The following is a 17854-nucleotide window of genomic DNA, read 5'->3' on the forward strand; positions in this document are numbered from 1 at the left end:
ACATGCAGGTACATTTACATACATATATATATTCTTTACATACAATTAAGCATGATGGTTATGGCTTTAGATTGCAGTTAAACACGGTTTCAGGTGTTTGAAAAAAGCTACATTCTACAATTTACAGACGGAGGGCCTAGCCCTCTGGACCACCCCCCAGTTATACTCACATATTTGTGCCCCCTCTGATTTTCTGGGGTGCATGACTCCCCTCTTAACATCCCAGTGATAAAGATGGATGTTGTCTAACAGGATGGATCTCACATGCTGAGATGGGCTACTATATCTGACGGCGGTTCAGACAAGCTTTTAGGTCGACAGTCTTGTGCTGCTACTGGTAGGCTGTTTGCTGTAAGCTTTTGATGCTTATAGACAAGTGTCAAGCTAAATCTCCTCATACAGCACGTTATGTGATACCCCGTTAATGCTGAGTGGGTCTATGGAAAGCAATTATTGCATTTACATTTGTCCTTTAGCAGAGGCTCTGATCTAGAGTGATTTATAGTAGTCGCATGCATACATTTTTGCAGTGCACTTTCAGTCATTATCTGCTTTTAAATTCCAAATGTAGTGTGTCAGTCAAGGTATGGAATGCGATGCCCTGCATTCATCATTCAGAATGATATATGGAATGATGCATTCATCATTCCATATAGAATCATGTTGAATAGAGTTTGAGGCAGTGTAACATGTATACAAAATATTCTCAGACTATAACCTTGCAAACATCCCTCTACAGCCAGCCATGTGTGCGTGATTGGACCCAGCCCAGTCGCACCTGCTGTACCAGTCATGCTGATGCAGTATCACCCAGCCCATCTGCACTGCTAACCCTGACCAACCGGTTTTAACCATGTGTCTGCGTAACAAATGGCACTTTATTGCCTTAAGGCTCTGGTAAAAGGTAGTGCACTATGTAAGGAAAAGGGTGCCATTTGGGACACAACCTCTCTGTGACAAGGCTGCAGGGAGTTCGCTACAATCCAATGACGTCTGTTTACTGTAGAATAAGGTGCAGCATAAATAACCATTCGCTAAAAAAGGGCTACCCTGCAGTTTGCTTTTGTTTGTACACAGGAAACAGGTCATTTAGAAAACAAATGTTTTATTTGTTTTGGTATGTATGTACATTCCACCGTTGTGAGGAAGGCAGGAGTGAAGGATTTATATTATCTACACACAATAGACGTAGAGGGGGGGGGGAAAAGGACAGATTAAACAAAGTACAGGTAAATGTTTAAAACACTTCAGGTAATAAAATAGATGAGTCATTTTAAAAGGGCCACTTATTATACATTTGAGAAATAACATCTTTCACAGGCTCAAAATCTAAATGTGAGGGTGCCTTTGCTTGACATGAATGGCCCATAATTCATCATATACACATAGAAAAAGTGAAATTGTCCCATTGTCTATCCCTTTTCATTGACCTTGCTTGATGATGATATCTGACATGTCGTCCACCTTGATGAGCTCCAAATTCTGTTGAATGAAACAATGAATGAGTGAGTGCTGTGATGAACTCTTCACACTCAACAAAGTGATAACAGTTGATACCGATGACTATCTGAAATTAAAGACTAATTTCAAGTTTATTTGGCTGCGTTTACACAGGCAGCCCAATAATTGTATTTTTTTTGACCAATCAGATCAGCTCTGAAGAAGATCTGATATGAAAATCTCATGTGATTGGTCACGTGAAGACCAATTAGTGAATATCAGAATTGGGCTGCCTGTGTAAACGCAGCCTATTTAGCACAGCCAAGATCAATTAAAGTACACCATGATTCCTTCCAAAACCCCTCTCAACTAATAAAACCTCTAAATATTTGGTTTGTTTGTTAATAATGTAGCTTTGTACAACTACATGTTATATGTCAACATAATAACCATGTCTAGAACCAAATTATTTTAGGAATGCTATGATGCTGGCAGTCAGAGGAGTAGCTACTCACCTTCTCATTGGCCAAGTGCAGCAGGGCGACGAACGCCAGGGGCACGGACAGGTTCTGAGCCATGTTGGGGGGCAAGCTTAAGTGACAGGAGAGGAAGGAGAAGACATGGGGTTTATTACATTATTTATCAGCACGCATGTCCTATCTACATCCATTTGAGCAAGTGAATGTTTGGACCATCCAAAGGCCCTCAGTTGGCAGCAGTCTAAATAAATTATTCATGTCCATCTAGCTACTAGTTTAAGAAAAAAATAAGAAGCAAATCCACCACAATTTCCAAGTTGTTCTCCAATGGCAGCTGAGAAAGAACACTAGAGCCATTTGAGAATGGGCCCAGTGCTGATATTAAGGCTGGGTACCTTTGACGCAGGGTCTGTGTGGTCTGGCTGAAAAGCTTCTCCCCAGACACTTCTGAAGTCTCCACATTTTCAACCTCCTGCTGAGAACACAACACTGTTAATCACAAGGAAGCAGTCCTGGGTTCAAATACTTTTCAAAATAATTTCAAATACTTCATCTGAGCTTGATTGCGCTTGCCCGTTACAATGGTACCAATAGTAAAATGCAAACACTGCCCACCTGGCACTCCAGGCAGACTTAAGCAAACACTTAAAGTATTTGAACAATTTTAAATAGTATTTGAACCCAGGTCTGTAGGGAAGAGGCATTGAGAAAAAACAACAAAAAACATTTGCAGACCACATAATACAATCAATGAGACCTGGTGGGAAAGAAACACGGAAAGACTTCAAATTAACTAACCTTGGCTGGTTTTTCCAGACTGTCAGTCAGAAGATTCCACATGGTGTTCTTGAGCCTCTTCATGTCCATCTTCTTGGCTGTCTTGGCGTAGTTTATCTCAATCTTGTTCACCTGAAATGAAAAGTAAAGCTAGGCTTAACATTTAAAAGGGATAATTCAGCCAATTTAGAAAACAAGATGTTGGTTCCCATGCCATGTAAGCAGTCTATGGACAAGGTAAGACAGCAAAACATGCTTTGGTCTTGTTTATCTGGCCACGGTCTTCAAATGCAAACTTTTCAAAAACACACTTGCTAAACATTGGCTTCCCCTTCCCTCCAGTCTTACCCTGTATGGCTCGGGCACCAGGTTATCCTCCCCATAGGTGGACACGTCGTCATGGTCTTGTGAGGAGGCGGGTTTACCATCCACAGAAGGCTGGGCGTCATCTGTACCCCCACTGAACCCTTCACCATCATCATCACTTTCACCACCCTTATATATATTATATATATAGATTGATAGAGATGTAGAGAGAGATTACCCCATTATTTGAAGCAGCTACTAAACAATTGAGGGTCCAAAATGTGGCATTTTATGAGGGATAAATAATGCTGTTATAATGGCTACTTATTACAAAGGTGAAATAAAGGTATCCGAGGGAAATGAAACGTTGAAAAAGACAGTGTGAGATTAACAGTCGGGTGGTTTCAGACCTGCAGTCCGGGGCAGAAGTTGGCTGTGTCATTGGCATTGTTGTAGTCATAGTCTCCGATGCCTTCCCCCAGCTCTCCAGACAACCTCTTCTGACCCTCTTTACATAACTGACGTAGAACACACAAGTTAACTGACATAGAGCACATCACGTGTGTGAGTGGCATCACAATTCTCACTTCTAATTGGTCAATGTTCACCATCAAGGTTCTACATTAAATGTGTCATTTTCCCCTCTTTGTGTGTGTGTGTGTGTGTGTAAGAACAGTGAGAGAAAAAGAAAAGGATTGAGGGGGATAGGTCAAAGGGGTAATAAATAGGGCAGAGAGAAAGTGAGAGAAGGCGTGCGAATCAAAACTGTTAATAGTACAATGGACAACATTGTAGCAGCATATCAGTTCCAGTCAGCTACGGTGATGAGGGTCTGATTGGTGGCGGCTGCACATAGTTTTAAGCACACCACTGTCCCCCTGTATCGCCATAGACACGCGCGACAGGGTCAACTGGTGTGGAGTTACATTTATTTCTATGCTGTTTATTCCTTGCTGGTTGTTGGGATAAAGAGAGTGGAAGGGAGACCGTACTGTGCTGGCGGGCTTAAGGCTGAGTTGGGACAGGGTCTCAGGGGGGAACTGGAAGTCTGCAGCCAGAGTGTTCTTCTTGTTTCTTGTGCTGAGGGCTGACTTGGTGTTAGTGGTAGCGGCCTGGGAGAACAGAAAGGAACATAAGACAGAAGTGAGAGAACTGTTTGAGTCCATTTATGAATGGTGGGAAAACTCCATCAGCAACTACAATCACACTTCCTCTGTTGCAGTGACTAACATGAAACTGCCTCACACATAGCCTGGGATTGTTAAGACACTTGACCCACGTATTAGCATCAAAACAAACGTACACAATTGTCACAATGGCAATGCCTCAGAAAACTGGCATTTAGTGAGTGATATTCTTGGGTACGGATCAAACAATGAGGATAAATTGAGAGGGATTGCATCAGCGAACTACAGGGGCAACCAAGGGCTTACTCTAGTGGTGCGGAAGTAGGTGTCAAAGTTGACATCGTCATTAAAGTCGATTTCAAAGGCCTTCTTTGGCTTTCTCTTGCGACCCTCCTTCTCAGGCACGTTGTCCTCTAAACACACAGAGCGAGACAAGAGAGCAAGAAGGGAAGAATTCAGATATATTTGGAGGGCAATGCTGTTAAGGGAATATCCCAAACATAGGTAAACAACATCTACAACATGGCTCTCTGTGTACAACCACCACTCACTTTTGTGCAGAGGTTTGAAGCGCCAGTAGCCAGGGCCTGCCCAGGTAGCCATGGTCCTGGGGCTGAAGTAGGAGTACTCTCTGGGCTGATCGGACAGCTGCAGACACATGGTGGCTATGTCCCCCTCTCCGATGGGAATCACATCCCTGTGAACAGTCATAACATCACAGAACCATGTTCAAATTTATTTGAGATGAATTATAATAAGAACTGATGTTTTGTCTTTTTAAGTCTAGGCTGAAAAAAATGAACGGCCCCATTTGTGTAAAATAACAAATTAACTAACTTACTAACACATCATCAGTTCTGTAAGACAAATTACTTCTGCTCTGATAAGTAACTAAATTCTAAAGCTTTATGTCTGGACTGAAGTTCAAATCAAAGTTAAGTAGCTCATAGCCAGTCGTAGATCTGTTTCTATCCAGAGTCATCCTGACATCTAAACTGGATATTTAAAAGGGGTAACTTTTTTCCCCTTCTTATAAATGAATGATATACACTGAGTGCACAAAACATTAGGAACACTTGCCCATTTCATGACAAACTGACCAGGTGAAAGCTATTATCCATTATTGATGTCACTGGTTAAATCCACTTCAAATCAGTGTAGATGAAGGGGAGGAGACAAGTCAACAACAAAAAAGTTCAGCCTTGAGACATGGATTGTGTGCCATTCAGAGGGTGAATGGGCAAGACAAAATATTTCAGTGCCTTTGAACGGGGTCAGTAGTAGGTTCCAGGCGCACTGGTTTGTGTCAAGAACTGCAAAGCTGTTTTCAAAGCAGTTTTCATGCTCAACAGTTTTCAGTGTGTATCAAGAATGGTCCCACCACCCCAAGGACATCCAGCCAACTTAACACAGCTGTGGGAAGCATTGGAGTCAACATGGGCCAGCATCTCTGTGGAACGCTTTCAACACCTCGTAGAGTCCATGCCCCGATGAATTGAGGCTGTTCTGAGGGGGGGGGGGGGGGGGGGGGGGGGGGGCTGCAACTCAATATTAGGAAGGTGTTCCTAATGCTTTGTACACCCAGTGTATACCCATTGACTCTTGAAGAACGTAACTTATAAATGCCTCATGAGCTAAGTTCAACGGTCATAGCCCATCAGAACATTAAATATACGCTTGTTTTACTCCAATGTCTGTAAACAAAATAGCCTCCAAACATGGTTAAAACAAATGTTTCTGGTCAGTCCCTGCATCCATAGCTCTCTCTATGAATTTGAGAGTGGTTACATTTCTCCAGCCTCATCACTCAGCTTTTTGTTATCGTTTCAACTGCTGACAGACGCTTTACTGGGTCTGAGTGTGTTACTGCCATAAAAAATGTTTTAACACTCAGGAGATCATGGTAAAAACTCAAGACAGATCAAAGTCACTTCAAGCTACCTGACCCATTTAGAAATGGAATAACCCTTGGTGCCTCATGAAACATCCCTGGGATCCTCTACAGGGATAGACAAGCAGAGCACCAAAAAAATAAAAGTACTCAGTACATTACCCCTAGGTTGTTAACACCCTGTAAAAAAAGAAAAGAAAAAAACTCAATATCCTCACCTTCCTCTCCCGGGCCCTCCAGCCTCACAGCGATCCTTGTGTTCCTTGGAGCCGTCGCCACCGTGTTCCTTGGAGCCGTCGCCACCATGGTCCCCCTGACCCTCCTCATAGTCTCCATCAAAATCATCCCCAAAGTCCTGACACTCCTCCTCGTCTGCCTCCGCGTTCACGTCAAACACGTGATCCCCCTGCTTTATCTTCTCCAGCATCTGGTTTATGGTCTGTATAGGACAAGAGTTTATATAGAGACTGTGGTTAAGATACTCTGAGGCTGTATAGCTACCGTTTCAAACTATACATCCAATCTGACCATCTGTATCATTTCCAAACAAAAATAAAGACATGTGTGTCCCAAATGGCACCCTATTCCCTATATAGTGCACTACACTACTTTTGACCAGTGCTCTATAGGCCTTGGTCAAAAGTGGTGCACCATATAGGTAAAAGGATGCCATTTGAGACACAGGCTGTGTATATGTTGCTCTGACCTGGTCAGGGTTCCAGCTGGTGAAAGAGAAGTCTGCCAGGGAAGGGCAGATAGAGCTCTTCTCCTGGATCCGCTGGAGACCACCTGTCAATCACACAACATCTTTACATGCTTGATACTATTATCGGAACATGTAGGCCAACTGCCAATACCTTAGCTTACAGCATCACTCAATGATCAGTAGAACCAGATGTGTCTGCTAAAATCAAGAGATACTATGCTAGTCCATTAGGGGGTAGTACACAACAAAAACAGCCCAGGAGCTGAATTTATCATGCATATAAGATTAGAAGTGCTGATGATATCAGGCTCCCCTTATTCATATTATTTAAAAGGAAAAACTGATCCTAAATCAGCACTTCTACTCTGAGGCGCTTGCTATATATGGCTCAAAGTGTGACGACACGGTCAGTGTTACCTGTGAAGGGCGTTGCAGGGACGTGCTGCGGTGGAGGCTGGGAGTAAGCGGGCCTGGAGTGCAACAGGGTCATGTGGGAGGGAAAGAGGAGCTCACAGCGACTGTCCTCACTGAACAACACTGACAGGAAGACACCTGCCGTGCTGCTCTCATCGAAGGACGACGCCATGCGCTGGAACATGGGGTCCACCTGGAGTTGGAGGGACGATAACGAGGAGGGGGATAATATGTGTGAGTTTACCATGAATGAGCTTTGTAGAAACTCACAACCCAGACTGGATCCATACTCTCAGTAAATATGATAATAAGGCCTCACATTAAATCAAGGCATTCCTAATCAATTCCATCTCTATTCAGTGTCTGGCTATCAATCTCAAAGATTTCCAGGTGAATCCACAATGAACACAAGCGTAGCCTGGGTTGCATCCCAAAGGGCACCCTATTCCTTAAATAGTGCACTACTGTTGACCAGATCCTTCCCTATATTGCAGGTGTAGCATTTTGCTAGACCAGCAATATACAGTATGTGTATGTGAACAATCAAATGTGATATAGGGAAGAGGGTGCCATTTGGGACTCAAGCACCGTTTGGCTACCAGTCTCGAAGACCCTTACCTCACACTTCCTCTCAGACTCAGAGCTGTTGATGTTGCTCAGGTTCTGCTCCACAGTCTTCTTGGGAGGCCTCTTCTTCTTCACCACCTGCTTAGCAGCCAGCTCACCTTCAGCCCCCTCCTCCATCTCTCCTCCTGCCCCTGCTCCATGCTCTACACACAGACAGACAAGGTTCAAACAGAAGCTGTTGATATTTTATTAAATTACAGAAAGTCAGTGTTGCACCCTATTCCCTATATAGTGCACTATCCTATGGACCCTGGATAAATGTAGTGCACTATAGGGGGAATAGTTTGTCATTTGGAAAAAACGGGACAGTTTATAGATGTTATAGTTAAGAGGTGATCACCTTCCCCAGGCTTGGTCTCAGCACCCAGTCCTCCCAGCACTCTGTAGGCATCAGCATGGACAGCATCCACTCTGACCGCGTAAATCTTAGTGCTGGCGTCCAAGGTACCCGCTGCCACCTTGGCAAGGACAGATAGAAATAGTATGAGATGGTTACTCTCTCATACAGCCAACAGACACTAGGCCAGTAAAGTTAAATGAATAGTCTATCATAAGCTTAATTATTTTGGAGTAGGCCTATAAAAACAATGACTATCTTAAGTGGTTGGGCTATAAGTGCATTTCTTCTCTCTCGATTACCAGATTATACTTTCATCTCCTGAACAGTAGCACACATCTGAAGAAAGTCTTGTGTAAAAAGGAAATTCAAAGAGACAAATAAACAGAAACTACAATGGAATAATTTTTGTCTAAAGCAATACCTTGAAATTTGTGAGCTCAGAATCTTTCTGTTTGAGGATGTCAGCCATGTAGTCAATCAGGTGGAGACCAAATGCATTCTTGGTGGTAATTTTCTACAAAAATAGAAGAAGGCTTTGTACATCTGAGATGCCAGTTTCTAATAACTTGCATGGTTGGAGATATGATGTAATTTTTTTATTTATTTTATTTTACCTTTATTTAACCAGGTAGGCAAGTTGAGAACAAGTTCTCATTTACAATTGCGACCTGGCAATAAGACATGAGGAGGGAGAGCAACAACATTTCCTTGGGATGGATTCTGACCCTCTTAGAAGTGGCTGTTAAAGATAGTAAATATGTGAATGGACATTCTGCTTACATTTTCAGTGGAAAGTTTGATGCAGGTGGAGTAATGCTCTGAGATCTGTGCATTTGACAGCTTAGGCACAGCGGCAGGGGTCCCGGTGGTGCTGAATACAAACACGGATTGAATCTTATACAAAGGTCTAACAAATCAATATGACACCTGTAAAGATCGAGTTAACTTGATTACTAGCAAAAAGAGGGTCTGGGGTGCCCTACCTATGAGAGGTAGATTCATTAAACGAAGAGTCAGAAGCGGCTTGCAGATCAATGACCCGGGATCTGCGCCTCTGACGCCGCTCCAGCTCATCATCGTTGCCCGGGAAAGATGCGAGGAGCGGTGTGCTGATGGCGGCAGGAGAGGCGCCCTTGTGCTTCAGGGACGGTGAGGCCCACTGACGCACCCGGGAGATGGGTGTGGAGGATGCGCTCATCGTGACTGTCCGGGGGAGAAACGGACACAGTGATGCACTTTCAGTTCTCTATTCCTCTCTGCTTCCAAAAGTTGCATGTAGACAAGTTATACTGTAACTAGCTACCGTTGCCATTATCTGTTAAATTCAACAGTTAAATGTAGGAACCTAAGCTAACACTACCAATGCAAAGAAGGTTTGATTTGACCATCAAAGCAGTAATAACATTTTGTTGTTGGCAAGTAACCGTAGCTAGTTAGCAGGGCTGCAAGCAAAATCCAGCCTAGCTAGCTAATGTTAGCTAGATAGAGCAAGGTATCGTTTGTTATTGTTGTTACGGTTAGCAGTGATACCATCGTTAACTAACCAACGATGTAGCTTAAAGACATGACACGCTGGATTAGTTTGCTAAATTGCTATAGGTATCTGACATCTTTGAGTGAACTAGCTAACGTTAGCTAACTTGCTATCCTACAAAACATGTTTTAGCTTACGCTAGCTAGCTACGAATGCTGGATGAAAACAAAAAAGCTGTAGCTCGATTTCATACATTACCTCGATTATATCCAACGCTTCTGCAACAGTGAACGTATCTTTCTTAATATAAAGATTAAACTGCCTAAATTAACATAAAGCGTGTTTTACTTTGTACTGATGCACTTTTCTTCCTGAGAACATTTGAATTTTTGCGCCGAACGGTTTACGTAACGACAGTATACGTCACCACGTGGAATCAAGAACGTAAACACTCAACTCCGCCCATACCCACATTTTGGGCAGAGAGGTTTCTTGTGCATGCCGCGACCTACTGTGCTGGCATGTACGATCAATCACGAACTGCCCCTATACTACCATTCTGTACTACCATGAAAATAAATTCAAAACCAAATAAATCCCTAACTTCTACCATACCCTCCCCCAACGCAATTAAACGTTATCTATATCATGCTGAAACACTCCACCCTTAGGATTGCTAAGCATGTCAACAACAATTTCTTTTTTTTTTGTACTTTGTTTATAGATTTTCAGATATAACAACAAAAACAGCACAACCCCAACCCCTCATCCTCCCATCCATCCATCCCCTCCCTCCCACCAAGGCATCTATAAACACAAGTTAAATAGGAATGAAAAACAGAAACAAACAGTAATAGAAACAAAAACAATGGGGAAAAAAGTTAAATAAAAATGCTTTTCTGCACAAATGGCTACTAGAACAGACATTACTGCTTACCAAACTATGCAAGTTACACTAAGTAGAAAACAGACTCTCCACGTATTGTATTAATGGGGACCAGGTTAAGCCAACTCTAAACGGCATGAGAGGACCTTAGTGAGAAAGTTATAATCGCAGCACAAAAGGCTTATAGGGCGGTATGAGCCACAGTCTAGGGGATTCTTGTCTTTTTTAAGCAAAACCGAATTAGTCGCCCGGGTAAGTGTCTGTGACAGTTTCTGACTAGAAAGGATTTCATTGTACATTGAGCTGAGGATAGGGGATAATTTAGAGAATGGTAAAAAAAATGTAATAGGGAAGCCATCAGGCCCAGGGGCTTTACCGCTCTGCATGAACTGAATTGCCAGAGTAGCTTCCTCATCACTTATTGAGGCATCCATGTTGGTTTGTTCATCTGAATTGAGACAGGGGATGTCCAGATGTGTCAGGAAGAGCCTCTGACGAGTAAAGAGCAAAATAGAATTGCTTAAATAAATTATTTTTTACATTTTATTTTATTTCACCTTTATTTAACCAGGTAGGCCAGTTGAGAACAAGTTCTCATTTACAACTGCGACCTGGCCAAGATAAAGCAAAGCAGAGCGACACAAACAACAACACAGAGTTACACATGGAACAGTCAATAATACAATATGGTTCTGCTATCGTCCGAGATCCCTAAAGATTGGAAAGCTGCCGCGGTCATCCTCCTCTTCAAAGGGGGTGACACTCGAGACCCAAACTGTTACTGACCTACAGTTGAAGTTGGACATTTACATACACCTTAGCCAAATACATTTAAACTCAGTTTTTCACAACTCCTGACATTTAATCATAGTAAAAAAATCCCTGTCTTAGGTCAGTTAGGAACACCACTTAATTTTAAGTATTTGAAATGTCAGAATAATAGTAGAGAGAATGATTTATTTCAGCTTTTATTTCCTTCATCACATTCCCAGTGGGTCAGAAGTTTACATACGCTCAATTAGTATTTGGTAGCATTGCCTTTAAATTGTTTAACTTGGGTCAAATGTTTCAGGTAGCCTTCCACAAGCTTCCCACAATAAGTTGGGTGAATTTTGGCCCATTCCTCCTGACAGAGCTGGTGTAACTGAGTCAGGTTCATTGGCCTCCTTGCTCACACACACTTTTTCAGTTCTGCCTTCAAATCTTCTATAGGATTGAGGTCAGGGCTTTGTGATGGCCACTCCAATTTCCTTGACTTTGTTGTCCTTAAGCCATTTTGCTACAACTTTGGAAGTATGCTTGAGGTCATTGTCCATTTGGAAGACCCATTTGCATCCGAGCTTTAACTTCTTGTAACGGCTGAACCCCTAGACAAGACAAAAAAAACACATACATCACCCATGTCACACCCTGACCTAACCAAAATAACAAGGAAAACAAAGAATACTAAGGTCAGGGTGTGACAATACCCCCCCCAGACTCTCGTCCGCACACCTAAACCTATAGGTGAGGGTATGGGTGGGTGCCTGTCCATGGTGGCGGCTCTGGCGTTGGACGTGGACCCCACCATAGTCTTTGTCCGCTTTAGTCTCCTCCTAGGAACGGCGACCTTCGCCGTCAACCTAGGATTGGCAACCCTACTAAATGGCCCCACTGGACTGAGGGGTAGCTCCGGACTGAGGGGCAACTCCGGACATGAGGAGCAGCTCGGGACTGAGGGGCAGCTCGGGACTGAGGGGCAGCTCCGGACTGAATGGCAGCTCCGGACTGAATGGCAGCTCCGGACTGGCTGACGACTCTAGCGGATCCTGGCTGACTGACGACTCTGGCGGATCCTGGCTGACTGGCGACTCTGGCGGATCCTGGCTGACTAGCGGCTCTGGCGGATCCTGGCTGACTGGCGGCTCTGGCGGATCCTGGCTGACTGGCGGATCCTGGCTGACTGGCGGCTCTGGCGGATCCTTGCAGACTGGCGGCTCTGGCGGCTCCTTGCAAACTGCCGGCTCTGGCGGCTCCTTGCAGACTGGCAGCTCTGGCGGCTCCTTGCAGACTCCTTGCCACTCTAGCAGCTCTGGACAGGCGGGAGACTCTAGCAGCTCTGGACAGGCGGGAGACTCTAGCAGCTCTGGACAGGCGGGAGACTCTAGCAGCTCTGGACAGATGGGAGAATCTAGCAGCTCTGGAGAGACGGGAGAATCTGACGGCGCTGGAGAGGAGGAAGGCTCTAGCAGCGCTGGACAGGCGAGGCGCACTGTAGGCCTGGTGCGTGGTGCTGGCACAGGTGGTACTGGGCCGGGGACATGCACCTCAGGGCGAGTGCGGGGAGGAGGAACAGGGAGTACTGGGCTCTGGACACGCACAGGAAGCCTGGTGCGGGGGGCTGCCACCGGAGGGCTGGTGCGTGTAGGTGGCACTGGATAGACCGGCCCGAGAAGGCGTACTGGAGGTCTCGAGCACCGAGCCTGCCCAACCTTACCTGGTTGAATGCTCGCCGTAGCCCGCCCAGTGCGGCAAGGTGGAATAGCCCGCACTGGGCTGTGCAGGCGAACCGGGGACACCATGCGTAAGGCTGGTGCCATGTATGTCGGCCCAAGGAGACGCACTGGAGACCAGATGCGTATTGCCGGCTTCATGGCACCTGGCTCGATGCTCAACCTAGCCCCTCGGTGCCTGACCAGTATGACGCCCTCTCTCACTCCGGTAAGCACGGGAAGCTGGCGCAGGTCTCCTACCTGCCTTAGCCACACTCCCAGTGTGCCTCTCCCCAAGAAATGTTTGGGGCTGCTTCTCGGGCTTCCAGCCCTGCTTCCGTGCTTCCTCTTCAAACCACCGCCTCTCCGCTTTGGCTGCCTCCACCTCTGCCTTGGGGCGGCGATATTCCCCCGGCTGCGTCCAGGGTCCATCTCCATCCAGTGTCTCCTCCCAAGTCCAATAGTACTGATTGCGTTGCTCCTCCTGCCGCTGCCTGTCACCACGCTGCTTGGTCCTGTTTTGGTGGGTGATTCTGTAACGGCTGATTTCCTCCTCTTCGTCTGAAGAGGAGGTGTAGCAGGGATTGGACCAAAATGCAGCGTGGTAGTGTCCATAGTTGTTCTTAATGAAATAAACCAAAACACAAAAAAACAATAAACAAAACGTGGATAACCGAAACAGTACCGTGTGGTGAAACAAACACAGACACGGAAACAATCATCCACAAAGTACCCACAGAATATGTCTGCCTAAATATGGTTCCCAATCAGAGACAACGATAGACAGCTGCCTCTAATTGAGAACCAATCTAGGCAACCATAGACATACAATATACCTAGAAAGGAAACAGCCCATAAACATACAAAACCCCTAGACAAGACAAAAAACACATACATCACCCATGTCACACCTTGACCTTGTCACGTTCTGACCTTTATTTCCTTTGTTTGTATTTATTTAGTATGGTCAGGGCGTGAGTTGGGTGGGCAGTCTATGTTTGTTTTTCTATGATTTGGGTATTTCTATGTTTCGGCCTAGTATGGTTCTCAATCAGAGGCAGGTGTCATTAGTTGTCTCTGATTGAGAATCATACTTAGGTAGCCTGGGTTTCACTGTGTGTTTGTGGGTGATTGTTCCTGTCTTTGTGTTTGTTGTCACCAGATAGGCTGTTTAGGTTTTCTCACATTTATTGTTTTTGTTAGTTTATTCATGTATAGTTATTTTTAATTAAAGAATCATGAATAACCACCACGCTGCATTTTGGTCTGACTCTCCTTCCCGTCTGCCCAGCGCCATCTGAGCCACCCGTATGCCCAGCGCCGCCTGAGCCACCCGTCTGCCCAGTGCCGCCTGAGCCACCCATCTGCCCAGCACCGCCAGTGCCGCCAGTCTGCCCAGCGCCGCCAGTGCCGCCAGTCTGCCCAGCGCCACCAGTGCCGCCAGTCTGCCAGGGGCCGCCAGTGCCGCCAGTCAGCCAGGGGCCGCCAGTGCCGCCAGTCAGCCAGGGGCCGCCAGTGCCGCCAGTCAGCCAGGGGCCGCCAGTGCCGCCAGTCAGCCAGGGGCCGCCAGTGCCGCCAGTCAGCCAGGGGCCGCCAGTCAGCCCAGAGGCGCCAGATCCCCTCAGCCCAGAGGCGCCAGATCCCCTCAGCCCAGAGGCGCCAGATCCCCTCAGCCCAGAGGCGCCAGAGCCCCTCAGCCCAGAGGCGCCAGAGCCCCTCTGTCCCGAGCAGCCGCCAGAGCCCCTCTGTCCCGAGCAGCCGCCCCTCTGTCCCGAGCAGCCGCCCCTCTGTCCCGAGCAGCCGCCCCTCTGTCCCGAGCAGCCGCCCCTCTGTCCCGAGCAGCCCCTCTGTCCCGAGCAGCTGCACCTCTGTCCCAAGCTGCCCCTCTGTCCAGTGGGGTCATTGAGAGGGGTTGCCATGGTTAGAGAGCCACGGAGGCGGACAATGAGGCGGACTAAGACAATAGTGAAGTGGGGTCCGCGTCCCGCGCCAGAGCCGCCACCGCGGACAGACGCCCACCCAGACCCTCCCCTATAGGTCAAGGTTTTGCGGCCGGAGTCCGCACCTTTGGGGGGGGGGGGGGGGGGGTACTGTCACGTTCTGACCTTTATTTCCTTTGTTTTGTATTTATTTAGTATGGTCAGGGCGTGAGTTGGGTGGGCAGTCTATGTTTGTTTTTCTATGATTTGGGTATTTCTATGTTTCGGCCTAGTATGGTTCTCAATCAGAGGCAGGTGTCATTAGTTGTCTCTGATTGAGAATCATACTTAGGTAGCCTGGGTTTCACTGTGTGTTTGTGGGTAATTGTTCCTGTCTTTGTGTTTGTTGTCACCAGATAGGCTGTTTAGGTTTTCTCACGTTTATTGTTTTTGTTAGTTTATTCATTCTTTATTAAAGAATCATGAATAACCACCACGCTGCATTTTGGTCCGACTCTCCCTACTCTTCACCGCAAGAAAACCGTTACAGACCTAACCAAAATGACAAGGAAAACAAAGAATACTAAGGTCAGGGTGTGACACTTCTTGACTGATGTCTTGAGATGTTGCTTCAATATATCAACATAATTTTCCTTCCTCGTGTTGCCATCTATTTTGTGAAGTGCACCAGTTCCTCCTGCAGCAAAGCACCCCAGCTACCCCCGTGCTTCATGTTTGGGATGGTGTTCTTCGGCTTGCAAACCTCTCCCTTTTTCCTCCAAACATAACGATGGTCATTATGGCCAAACAGTTCTATTTTTCTTTCATCAGGCCAGAAGACATTTCTCCAAACAGTACGATCTTTGTCCCCATGTGCAGTTGCAAACCATAGTCTGGATTTTTTATGGCGGTTTTGGAGCAGTGGCTTCTTCCTTGTTGAGCGGCCTTTCAGGTTATGTTGATATAGGACTCGTTTTACTGTGGATATAGATACTTTTGATCCCGTTTCCTCCAGAATCTTCACAAGGTCCTTTGCTGTTGTTCTGGGATTGATTTGCACTTTACGCACCAAAGTATGTTCATCTCTAAGAGACAGAACGCGTCTCCTTCCTGAGCGGTATGATGGCTGCGTGGTCCCATGGTGTTTGTACTTGCATACTATTGTTTGTACAGATGAACGAGGTACCTTCTCGCGTTTGGAAATTGCTCCCAAGGATGAACCAGACTTGTGAAGGTCTACATTTTTTTTCCCCCCACAATGTCAAGCAAAGAGGCACTGCGTTGGAAGGTAGGCCTTGAAATACATCCACAGGTACACCTCCAATTGACTCAAATTATGTCAATTAGCCCATGAGAAGCTTCTAAAGCCATGACATAATTTTCTGGAATTTTCCAAGCTGTTTAAAGGCCCAGTCAACTTAGTGTATGCAAACTTCTGACCCACTGGAATTGTGATACAGTGAATTATAAGTGAAATAATCTGTCTGTAAACAATTTTTGTAAAAATTACTTGTGTCACGCACAAAGTAGATGTCCTAACCGACTTGCCAAAACTATAGTTTGTTAACAAGAAATTTGTGGAGTGGTTGAAAAACAAGTTTTAATGACTCCAACCTAAGTGTATGTAAACTTCCTACTACAACTATAGGTCAGTGGATAATGACTCCACCTTAGCCAGCACAGTCTGTTCAGATTTAATGATAGCCGCCATTACCATGGCTAGTTCAGAGGGATCAGAGTCCGTGTCAGGTGAGCCCGAAGCTTCAGCAGAGACCTGCTCCTTTGTGGCCCGTGGCCATTGTTGTCTCAACATTTTACAATTAAAAGGCCAAACATTTCAGATTAGTAAATTGGGTTTGATTCCAAATGAAATGTTACAAAATTAACACATGGGGAGGTGTTGGTCAAGTATTAATATTAAATTGTTCACCCTGGATCAGAGCACAGAGAAAACGCAGCTTCACATGTTGCTGCTCACCAGCGTCCCCGTCAACAACCATTTATACAGTAACATCTGTTATTCCCAACATCTATTTTGCCGTCTCCACAATAACCTTCAACCTGGCATTTCTGCTTTCCACAAGCCCTTCGTACATCAGCTGATATCTCAAAGTGCTGTACAGAAACCCAGCCTAAAACCCCAAACAGCAAGCAATGCAGGTGAAGAAGCACGGTGGCTAGGAAAAACTCCCTAGAAAGGCCAAAACCTAGGAAGAAACCTAGAGAGGAACCAGGCTATGTGGGGTGGCCAGTCCTCTTCTGGCTGTGCCGGGTGGAGATTATAACAAAACATGGTCAAGATGTTCAAATGTTCATAAATGACCAGCATGGTCGAATAATAATAAGGCAGAATAGTTGAAACTGGAGCAGCAGCACAGTCAGGTGGACTGGGGACAGCAAGGAGTCATCATGTCAGGTATTCCTGGGGCATGGTCCTAGGGCTCAGGTCCTCCGAGAGAGAGAAAGAAAGAGAGAATTAGAGAGAGCATATGTGGGATGGCCAGTCCTCTTCTGGCTGTGCCGGGTGGAGATTATAACAGAACATGGCCAAGATGTTCAAATGTTCATAAATGATCAGCATGGTCGAATAATAATAAGGCAGAACAGTTGAAACTGGAGCAGCAGCACAGCCAGGTGGACTGGGGACAGCAAGGAGTCATCATGTCAGGTAGTCCTGGGGCATGGTCCTAGGGCTCAGGTCCTCCGAGAGAGAGAAAGAGAGAAGGAGAGAATTAGAGAACGCACACTTAGATTCGAATAGGACAGGAGAAGTACTCCAGATATAACAAACTGACCCTAGCCCCCCGACACATAAACTACTGCAGCATAAATACTGGAGGCTGAGACAGGAGGGGTCAGGAGACACTGTGGCCCACTCCGAGGACACCCCCGGACAGGGCCAAACAGGAAGGATATAACCCCACCCACTTTGCCAAAACACAGCCCCCACACCACTAGAGGGATATCTTCAACCACCAACTTACCATCCTGAGACAA

General features: G+C 45.9%; 1 protein-coding gene across 2 annotated transcripts; it reads right to left on the bottom strand.

Moving 5' to 3' along the window:
* Positions 1-1088: 1088 nt before the first annotated feature.
* Positions 1089-10012, bottom strand: ncaph (non-SMC condensin I complex, subunit H). Of its 2 annotated transcripts, none has more exons than XM_021606363.2 (18): positions 9840-10012; positions 9091-9310; positions 8888-8978; positions 8529-8621; positions 8108-8225; positions 7759-7910; positions 7144-7333; positions 6727-6809; positions 6239-6459; positions 4681-4826; positions 4436-4542; positions 3995-4114; positions 3413-3520; positions 3045-3191; positions 2718-2828; positions 2315-2391; positions 1956-2031; positions 1089-1482 (listed from the first exon to the last, which is right to left on the bottom strand). In XM_021606363.2, exons 2-18 carry the CDS (start codon positions 9303-9305, stop codon positions 1423-1425), a joined length of 2115 nt encoding a protein of 704 aa, XP_021462038.2. In that variant the 5' UTR covers positions 9306-9310; positions 9840-10012; the 3' UTR covers positions 1089-1422. The 2 variants fall into 2 exon arrangements, with proteins under 2 accessions (XP_021462038.2, XP_021462037.2); XM_021606362.2 differs by having other exon boundaries at positions 2315-2394.
* Positions 10013-17854: the final 7842 nt, after the last annotated feature.

This window comes from Oncorhynchus mykiss, chromosome 6 (assembly GCF_013265735.2).
Source record: "Oncorhynchus mykiss isolate Arlee chromosome 6, USDA_OmykA_1.1, whole genome shotgun sequence".
In the NCBI taxonomy this organism is placed as follows: domain Eukaryota; kingdom Metazoa; phylum Chordata; class Actinopteri; order Salmoniformes; family Salmonidae; genus Oncorhynchus; species Oncorhynchus mykiss.